Source organism: Rhipicephalus sanguineus, chromosome 7, assembly GCF_013339695.2.
Source record: "Rhipicephalus sanguineus isolate Rsan-2018 chromosome 7, BIME_Rsan_1.4, whole genome shotgun sequence".
NCBI lineage: Eukaryota > Metazoa > Arthropoda > Arachnida > Ixodida > Ixodidae > Rhipicephalus > Rhipicephalus sanguineus.
The window spans coordinates 7,396,698-7,407,448 of NC_051182.1; the positions used below are offsets into that span (position 1 = coordinate 7,396,698).

Consider the following 10,751-nt stretch of genomic DNA (forward strand, 5'->3'; position numbering starts at 1 on the left):
TGCAGGCAGGAAGCGGGGCGGTAGGCTCTTCTGCGGCACGGCAGCTTTGCTTCTGACATGGAAGACAACGTCGAATGACCGATTTGATTGTTTGTCTTCCTCGAATGATCCAATAGCGTTCTCGAAGAGAGGATAACGTGTCCGGCACTCCAGCATACAGTAGGCGTTTGTGCTCCCAGGAAATCAGCAGGCGCGTGAAAGGATGAGACGGTGACAATATCACAGGATGCTTCGCTTCTTCTTCTTCTGTACTGTACTGTACCGCCCACCAACTCTCATTATACCATCACTGTCCAAGAACGGATTTAATGCCATCACTGGTGATGTCCGATCGAGAAGCCTAGAATCACGCAGTGCGCAAACGTCGTTTCCGAACGTTTCTGATTGGCAGGTTTTCTGCCAAAGCTTTTCCGCGTCGGTACTTCCTCAGCAGTCAGCTCTCCCGTCAACTTCGACCGACATCGACTGTTGTGAATGAAACGCCTGACCCACGCTGTTACGCGGAGCACTCTCGTCAAGGAGCTATAATTTTCCAAATTAATCAGTGGCTTCGGGCATGTTACCGCGACAGAGCTAAACACCTGGACCGCTCGCTTTTCTTCCATGCAAAGCCGGCTCGTACCGAGATCTGACTCTGGGACTGTAGTGTCTAGTTCTACTTTCTCTAGCCACTCGGGGCCTGTCCACCAGTCCTTGCGTCCGACCAGCTCAGAAGGCAATATCCCACGGGTCAGCAAATCTGTGGGGTTCTCTTTGCCTGGGCAGTGTTTCCATGCTGTTGTATCTGTCATTGTTTGAATTTCTTGAACGCGATTGGAAACGAAGGGTTTCCACCTCTGAGCGCAGCTCTTGATCCAACTGAGAGCGACGGTTGAATCTGTCCAACAGTGCACGGAAATGTCCTCAACGTTAAGTTGTTTCGTGAGGTGGCTCGCGAGTCGTGCACCGATCAACGCTCCCATCAGCTCTAGCCGCGGTAATGACAGCCGCTTAAGTGGAGCGACTCTTGCCTTTGCCATCAACAGCACTACGGTGACCTCACCTTCCTGACTTCGCGCTTTGATGTAAGCTACTGCACCATATGCCATAGGGCTCGCGTCGGAAAATATGTGCAGCTCCGGTTTCGTCTCGGCACGTTTCAGGTCGCGAGCTAATGTCCTTGGAATAGTTATCTTCCGAAGCTGAGGAAGCTGCCGGCACCATTTGTCCCATCGCTCTTGCACATCTGGGGGAATAATTTCGTCCCATGCTGTACCCCGCACCCAGAGGCTTTGAAACATTATCTTTGCGGTAATCGTAGTAGGCGCAAGGAAACCAAATGGGTCGAAAATGCGTGCTGAGGTCTGTAACAGCAATCGCTTTGTGTCCTGCCTACTTGCCAAAAATGCAATCAGGGCGGACATCTCAAACGCGAACTCATCTGTCGCAGGCCTCCATTCCACACCGAGAATCTTTGTGGGGGCCAACTCCGGTATAGCCGCTTGGGCTGTCTCAATCTCAGTAAGCGATGCCATCACGTCTTGATTATTCGATCGCCATTTCCTGAGATTCATGCCTCCCATCTCGAGTATAGCCTGCGCTTCCTTGCATATCTGCTCTGCCTCTTCTACACTGTCAGCACCAGTTACAAAGTCGTCGACATACAGGTTGTCACTTATAGGAGCTTAGCGGTGCGGGGAAAGTTCTCCTCGACACCTTTCAGATGATGACGCAAGGTAGCCGCGAGGAGAAACGGGCTGCACGTAGCGCCGAATGGCACCCTTGTCATTCGGTATTCTTTGATTGGGGGTAGTAATTCGCCTTGCTTTGGTGTACTTTGATACCACAGAAAGCGGAGAGCGTCACGCTCCCACTCAACCAGCTCGATTTGGAGGAAAGCCTTTTCTATGTCAGACATTATGGCCACATTGTGCACTCGAAATCGAATCAGGATGTCTGACAAACTTGGATTTAGGTTGGGTCCTGCGTAAAGAACGTCGTTCAATGATAGCTTCCCTGGTGCTTTGGAGGACGCATCAAATACGACCCTCAACTTGGTTGTTTCGCTACCTTGCTGGACAACGCCTCGGTGCGGCATGTAATAAATGGGCCCCTGCGGGGACTCACCCAGTTCTGGGGCTTCCTCAGCGTGTCCGACATCAAGGTAGTTCCGGACTGCCCGATCATAGCTGCGGATCATTTCGTCATTTCGCAGTAGTTTCGCCGTTAGTGAGTGAAGCCTGTGGGATGCTGTCCTCTTGTTGTCTGTCAGCTGTGATGCGTTCTCTTTCCATGAAAGCCGCACTTCGTAACGACCGTTCTTGTGGACGATGGTGTCCTCAAATGCCCTAAGAACGTCGTCGTTTTCGGCGTTCAGCGGTGCGTCATCGACGATCCCAAGGTGTTCCAGTTCCCAGAATGACCTAAGTTGACGAGAAACGTCATCTGGTTCTGTGTTCACGCTGACTCGCATCACGCCGACGCTCGTTAGGCACGCTGCGGCAGACGATATGGTGTCTGTGCCCTGCAGTGCCCATCCAAACGCAGTTTCCACGGCCACGAGCTTCTCAGTGAGTCGCTTGACACTTCCTGTCGTGATGTCCCAGTAGTGATCTGCCCCAACAAGCAGCTCAACTCCAACTCCAGGATGGTAGCCATCAGGTACTGTGTCAGCAAGTTCGAGGCCTTGTTCCTGCGCGATGTTGGCAATGCGGTCGTCCGGTGGTGGCAGCAGGTCTCCGCTGATCTCGGGCATCTCCAGCGCTTCAATGCGGACTCTGGTGTTGTCGCGCCAGTTTCTTAGCCAGCATTCCACCCGACGACAACTTCTTTCATCCAATGGCCTCTGGCTTCCGAAGGCATAAATGGTCAGCCTCTCCTCTCCTATGACGCGGAGCTTTAGACTGCGGGAAACCTCCTCTTGTATGAACGTTCTTTGGCTGCCCCCGTCGAGAAGCATTCTCACCAAGGCACTCTTATTTTGTCCTTCCGCAAGCGCTCGTGCCGTCTGTAGTAGGGATGGCCGAATAAAATTTTAATCGATTAATCGGTATAGTTAATCGATTTAGCCTTTAATCGATTAATTGCTTTCGGTGGAATGTTTTAATCGATTAATCAACATTTTTTATGGGTGCTTTAAAACCGATATCTCTTTGTTTGCGAGGCATCGTTCATGTTTGATGTGGACCCAAATCTTTTTATCAGACGCGCTGCGCTGATGATCGAAAATTCCAACTTTCGAAAGTGTCGACGACGGGCCCCTTGTGTCCAGCATGCGAAAATTCTCACTTTCGCACATTGGACACAAGAGGCCCGTCGTCGGGAGATGACTGTTGGCTAAATAGCGAGATACTAATAACTAGAGGCCGGACTTTTAGGCACTAAAAACGCTCGTTTTAGGCGCCAAAAATATGCAGGCAAAACAACGTTTTGGGTCTAGAATATCGTAAATATAGGCACAATAAACTTTCACGCAAATGCAAAAAATTTCAAACGAAGACGTGCGCGACCTCTATCTACGACAGGAAAACAAAAATGTTATTGCTTAAGATGGCACAAAGGAGCCAACATTTGAACATAGCGTGCTTTGTCCCGCACGGTTCGCACTCCCGTGTTCCGCAGAGTGAGTCGAGTGTCCACTGTCGAATCAACTCACTCCTGAGTGTCTTTTCGGCATGACTGAGAAGTGCAGAGCAGGAGCAGACAGTGAGATTGCTAAAAAACCAGAAGGGAGAGATTCCTTCTATTGGCCGGCTCGAATTGCGCAGAGCCAATTTCTCCTCTGGCAGTGAACCACTGGCGTAGCCAGGCGGGAGGGGGGAGGGGATTCAACCGCTCCCTCCCCGGAAAGTTTTCAGTTTTGCGTGTGTGTATATACACGCACACATACAAACGCATGCATGAACAAAAGTATAATTACACCCCCCCCCCCCCCCCCCCCCCCGCTGAAAAAGATTTCTGGCTACGCTACCGCAGCGAACATCTTCAAAAGTAAATTACAAGCAAAGCAAAAGCTGCGAACACATAAATCACATTTTTCTTTCTTTTTTGCTCTTCACAATCCTCTCCACTGACGGCTCTCCGCGGTTTCGCATTCGCCAACCGCTCGGGCCATGCCAGCGCGGTGGCGAATGCTCACCGGCGTGCCCCACTTCACTGCTGCTAGCGGTTGTTTCCGGGAGTTGGTTGAACAAGAGGACTAGGTGGAACCCAATAGTTCCAAACATTTAATCTTAGGCGGTAACATGAATAACGGTCTCAAACAGCACCTGGGAGCGAAACTTGAGGCTAAATAGCGTTCATATAGCGCTATTTTGAAAATAGGCATTTATAGGCATTTGTAAGCATTTAGGCACGAACACCAAAAATAGGCATTTATAGGCACTATAAAAACACTATAAAAACCCTTCCTAACCTCTAATTCATCCTCATATATCAAAATGGCGCGATAGGAGCGCAAGGAACAAAATAGGCATTTGCCTAAAATCCGGTCTCAACTAATAACTTACCTGAAGAGGCGGACTTGTGTCGCCAGGATAGGGTTCTTCAACACTGTCACCTTCGTCGTTACCACCTTTATTTGGGAGATGGCTCTTTGGCACGTGAATAGAGTGAGCGTGGATCTGGTGATATCTTAGTCTCCGTCGCTGGCTTCGAGAAGTGCTTGCCACATTTATTACAACTTGCAGTCTTCGTTTTCTCATCTTCAGCGAACAACGACCACACTGAGCTCCTCTTCCGATTGCCTGGCATTATGACATCCCAAAGGTAGCAGTATAACCACCAATGTGCAATAATTACACAATATAACACGCAAGCAACGCAAGCCCCACGTATACTCAGTCGGTGCTCAACCAGCTTGAGGGAGAGCAGGTGAAGGCAGTAGCAGCACTAGACTGTGAGCCGGAGAGAAGCGGGCAAGTTCATTTCTGCCTCGATGGGGTGAAGCCGCCTCCTGCCCGGGCTTGAAGCATTGGGGAGTGCTTGGAGTTGGACGCCGGGCTATAGGTGGCAGCACCGTCGCCGCGTTTGTGTGGATAGGCGGTCGGCTGCGCGTATACAAATGTACGCAGCGGCGCTTCGCCGTAGGCGGTTTGAGTCGATTGTCGGCGAATAAAGCGCGTTGACTGCATCCTAATAATGATGTATACGCCCTCCACTGCCAAATTAATGCACGAAATCGGCCTAACGTTCCTATTACGTGTGAGAGAAACGCAATCTGCCAATAAATGGGGTAGTGGTCTTCGGTCACATTCGTGTATTGCACTGTACTCGAGGTTTTTTTCTTGCTTTATTTGCACGTGTTTAAATTGTGTTTTGCCTATACCACAATATAGTGTTGCGCGACTGAGCCAATTAAGTATTTACTTCTTGCTCTAGTGGGTATACAAAAAAAAAGAGCCCGTATTTCTGCGTAATTATATAAAGTAGAACTTTGTGCACTCTGCTTTTCTGTTTGGATGAATACGCGTACTGCTATAGAAATGCGTGGCTTCTGGTCTTTTTTTAAGGCTAACCGGGCTATGCAGACGCTAGCTAGTTCATGCTTCGCGGTATCACAAGGATTTGCAAATCGCCAACACTTCACGAGATGGTGTCGCTAAAATTCTGCATTCACACCTCAACATTTAGTACCTTTTTTTCGTTTAGGACGACGCCAAATACACTATGTGATGTGCTTCAACGACAAAGTGGTACCGACATTGGAATGATTTTGGTGAATGGACGATACGATGGTTAGACCTAGTGCCATATACCGACATGTGCATGCAAACGCTTATTAGAGTGCATACAAGTCTCGTAAGACGAATTGGTTATGTATATCGTGTAGGCTAACGTACAAGTATTTGACACTGTGCTAGCAGAACGGAATAAGGTGTAATCTGAGGACGTCATGACGTACGCGCACATGCGAACACATTGTGGCTAGCAGACGACACAAGGAGCCATCCACACCACGGTGTTTCGTCCGCTCGCCGCTAGGTGCCGATTCTGCTCGATCTCGTGGCCATATGTTCATATCTTTCTCTGTGGAGTATGGCCGCCGCCAGCTCCGGGCTCGTTATGCTGACGCAGAAATATGCGCTGTAGTGAAAGCAGTGAAAGAGAGGCGATGTGCACGGCATCTGCGCCTCAGGATAGCGCACCTCGAAGTCATGCGTTCCGGCCAAGGGGCGAGGTTGAAAGCGGGAGTGGGCGGTGCCGTAATGGATTAATCCAATAGTTTTAATCGATTAATTCGAATAATCGAAAGGCCGAAATCGATTACGATTAATCGATTAAGTGAGGACCTTTAATCGATTAATAGTTCATCGATTCTACCATCCCTAGTCTGTAGAAGTACACGTGCCCTTCCTCGGTTTCGTTCCACCTGTAGCGACAACTGGACTGTAGTACTTGTTAATGCAGCACCTTCGCCTGAGGGAGGCGGCGTTACTCTTTGGTTGAGCTCGCAGACACCCGTTGCGTGCCGTCCTGAGCACTTCGCGCACATGAGCCACCTCGATGTTCTGCAGACGGCGGCACGGTGATTTCCCTTTGCGCACTTGTAACAGCGCCTCTCCTTTGACATCACCGCCCTTTTCTGATCTATGGGAATGGGGTTGATACAGTCCGCCGCGGTATGTCCTTCTTCATCACAAAAGGCGCAATGCACCTCGCTTCCAGTCACTGTTAGAGCAGACGCCGACGGTGTTTGATGACGATCTCTTGTGAGTGGAGCTTTCTGTTTTACAGCGGCGTCAGGCACCGCTCGTACTGCACGTTGTGCTCTCTCTCTCTGCTCTCTACCTTCGCCTTCAGGAAATTTAGGAACTCCTGAAGGTCGCCTTCAGGAACGGCTCCCGATGTTGTCTTTCTCCTGTAGTACTCGAGGCAAAGCTCACTCGGGATGCTCTTCCGAAGGATCGTCAGCAAAAGCACGCCGTATGTGCTCGAGGCCACACCCGATGCCTCGAGACTGCGGACACCCGTCTGGAGTTCATCGTAAAGAGTCCGCAGTTTCTCGGTGTCGTGTAGATTGTGCACCGGGCGGACCGCAAGCAACCGCGCCATGTGCTACTCAATGATGACCTCGTCCCAGCCGAATCTTTCGACTAATGTCTTCACAGCAATGTCATAATTTCGATCACTGAGTGGCAGTCCATCGATAGTGGCCACGGCCTTTCCGGTTAGATAGCTAGTCAGATACTGGAACTTGTCGATGGTGTGAAGCGCTGGATTCTTGTGAATCGTCGACTCGAACTGGTTCCAGAATCTAGTCCACGAGCGCAGATCTCCATTGAACTTGGCGATCTCCAGCTTCGGAAGCCTGGTTGTTAATGACGGCAGCTGGAGAGTCGTCGCCACTGTGCTCTGAACAGCACCAGAATGTACTGCTTGTTCCGAATCGTTGGTTCCTGATGAAGTGCTTGATCTTGTTTCACTCAAGGCTTCGTTCTTTATGGCTCTTTTGAGTTTCGTCTTCATAGTGGTGATTTTCTTATTGTAGTCAATGCATTCGGTCAGCGCGAAGTAATCCCGGGTTTCGGCACCAGAAGATGTAGATGATTACTCACGCCCTAAACTTCCTCGCTGGCTCTAATCGCTATCGGCAGGTATACGTCACTTCTCACTGCGCGTGTGAGGGATTTAATGAAGACAAACTCACATTTCGTTAAAATGAAAAACTTGTATTCTTATATAAAGCAGAGAAAAGGCACGATACATTCAACGTTCGGACACACGTCCGCTCTCTAGTAGATCTTCTGAGCGTCTGGTTAAACACGCAGGCACGCAGTCCGTCCCCTCCTCTTGACGTAACCGTACACCACCCCCACAAGCACAACACTCGCGGAACGACGCACTGCTCCTCCCTCAGTCAACACCGCCGTCAAAGGTTGCCCCGCCGAGGCCATGCCGGTGGAGGTGGCGCGGTCTGAGACCCTCGATGTCGGCAGACGAGGAGTTATGGTGCTTTCCTGGAAAGCGTCGACTGCGCACGTCACGCTCAACTAGCACAGATAGAGACAAAATAGAAATACAACAGCGCATTGTTGAAAATGACGGCTTGGGCCGCGCGCGCAGTCTTTGCGGCGGGAGGGTCCGGGGAGGGCTTCGGAATTCTTAACACAGGACGCAGTTTGTCGAGTGTGCGCAGGGCGTGGTGTACAGGATCCCATTGTCCTTCGGCGCGTGTTACGTGGGCCAGACGGGCAGATGCCTGAACGAGCGCTTACGGGAACACGCGAATAACGTTCGTAATGGCAAAGATGGCTTCCTGGCGCTTCACGTGAGCACGTGTGGCTGCACTCCGCAGTTTGAAAGAACCACTGTTCTGGATAAGATTAAAGAAGAGCATGAGCGTATAATCTCCGAGGCAGCTCAGATGGCGCGTGAAAGGGGCACGTGCGTAAACAAGCCATCAGTTGCATTGTCAGACAGGGAGCTCTGTTTTTTGGGATGCGCGAGTCGGCGTAGCAGGCCCAGTGATAGTTGATGTATAGTTATTTCATATCTTTGCTTATGTTTTCACCTTCTGTTAGCGATTGTTTTCTGTTCACCCGGGTATATATGAGAGCATTCTTGTCAATAAAAATTCAGTTGGAAGTCAGCGCTTGTCTCGTCTTTTTCCTGTCCGCCGTGTGTTATTATTGCGCTGTTAACCCTAAGTAAGGAGAGGAAATACCCCGCCCGTCTTTAAAGGGACACCAAAGAGAAACCGGAAGTTGATTTTCGATAGTAGATTATCTTATTACGATTATAACGGTACCATTGTTACGGCGAGCAGAGCTTTCGTAAGCGAGAAAATAGCGAAAAACAAAATGTGGGTGGCGACGCCACCTTGAAGTTTCCGCACCATTTGCCGTGACGTCACAGGTTTTGAAGGCGCCTACTATGGACTACGTAGTTCGTATTCGGTAAAAATGAAGTACATTGTCCTCTGAGGGGGATATAGACTTAACATACAAAGTTTGGGGTAATTTTGTCGAGCCAATGGCGCCGAAATACGATAAATACACTTTTAAATCCATGACGTCACGCGGGGAGATTTTGGCGCGAAATTTAAAAATGAAACTTTGAACGATTTTCTCCTCTATTAATAAACCTGTGATGGCGAAATTAACGGCATTCGAGTTCTCAGAGCACAATTTATCCATCTAAACCGATTCATTGTTTCTCTTTAGTGTCCCTTTAACGTGCATGAAAAGATGAAAAAAGAAGGGGGGGGGCGTTCGTGCCCACCGCATGGCTTCAACTTGCCCTCATTTCCTCAACTAAACTATATGTTCTCATTTAGGACCATCCCTAAGTGACAGAACAGCAATTATTTATGGAAATGACGGCAAGTTGAAGCCATCCGCCATCTTTGAAGTAGTGAGGCCACGCGCTCCCGTGTTGTAAGTAATATTGAGCGTGACTGTGCATGCTCAGAAACTAACGTACACACCTGCAAAGTTCGACAGCACGACAGACAAAGATGAAAGAGCATGACCGACAGGACAAGTGCTGAACTGCCAACTGAGCTTTAGTTGATGAGGGTGCTTTTTGAAGTGTCAAACATCACCACTGGCAGGACACCACATGCACAAAGTAGCCAATCAACTGCTATCTTAAAAATTTTTTTTAAAAACAAAGGGCAACAATAAAAACAGCGCCTGGCATATTGTCAAATCATTCAAACCAGAAATTATCATTGTGTAAAAACTTGTTGCTAACATTCAGCAACTCCTCGTTAAAACAGCAAAGCGTGTGCTTTTCCTTAAACAGTACACAAACGTAAGAAGATATGGTGATTACAAACGTCGCATGAAAAGATTACTAACGTACCTAAGTCAGGAAAAAAAGAAAATAGAACGTACATAATTAAAGCATGATTGAACCCCTCCCCCCCTCATCAGGCAGAATACAGAAGAACCCAAAGGCTTTAGTACATGAGCGGCTTGGAGGACCCAGCACTAAAATTCTCTTACAGCTGATGTTGGGCATTTCGTCAACTCGTGGTTAATGCAGCTGGGGATGGACACAGCAAGCATTGACACATTCAAGCTCCTTGCATATCATTTTTCCTTAAGGTTAGTTCGTGTGCCTGTGACACTGCCTTAGTGCATGCGCTACGTCGCATGTGCTCACAGACTTTGCACAGCTTCTTTAGTGCGGTATATTTCTGAAACAGTTACGTGCTGTTGTTCAAAATGTGTGGTTGCAATTAACACACGGTAACTTCTTTGAAGTAATGCAGACCCAGGGTACTCAGCAAATATGAAGGCGCAGGATCGTTCCTATGTTTTCGGGCTTCGCAGTTCATCTCTATTGTCCATTTGCGTTTACACAGGTGACTCATGGAAGAAGGACAATTCTGAGAACCCTGCAGCCAACTGCAAGCGCTGTGCATCGTGGAAGGGGGCCAATCGTGAGAACTCTGCAGTCAACTGCAAGTGCTGTGCCAGAGCAGCTGATAAACAGTCAGGTAATATGTCTCCGATTAGTCTAGATTCACATGATAGGCTTAGAGTTTTCATTTTCCCGGAGGGAGCGGGGGCCCGAACTGCTGTTTATATATATATATATATATATATATATAAACGAAAGAAGGGGAAATTCAAGGGCTCGTATTTTCTCTTTGTTCCACACATTAATTAGAACAGTCCGGGAACCCAAGGAAAGTGTAGGGGATGGTATTTCTGGTGTGTACATATATATATATATATATACAGGGGTGCAACAGCTGCGCCAATTGCGCCAATTTGATACAATTCCTTAATTTTGCGCCAAGCTGAGCCAAAACCGTGAGA

General features: G+C 48.8%; 1 protein-coding gene across 1 annotated transcript; it reads right to left on the bottom strand.

Moving 5' to 3' along the window:
- Positions 1–1,654: 1,654 nt before the first annotated feature.
- Positions 1,655–2,938, bottom strand: LOC119400569 (uncharacterized). Its single transcript, XM_037667630.1, has one exon. It carries the CDS (start codon positions 2,936–2,938, stop codon positions 1,655–1,657), a length of 1,284 nt encoding a protein of 427 aa, XP_037523558.1.
- Positions 2,939–10,751: the final 7,813 nt, after the last annotated feature.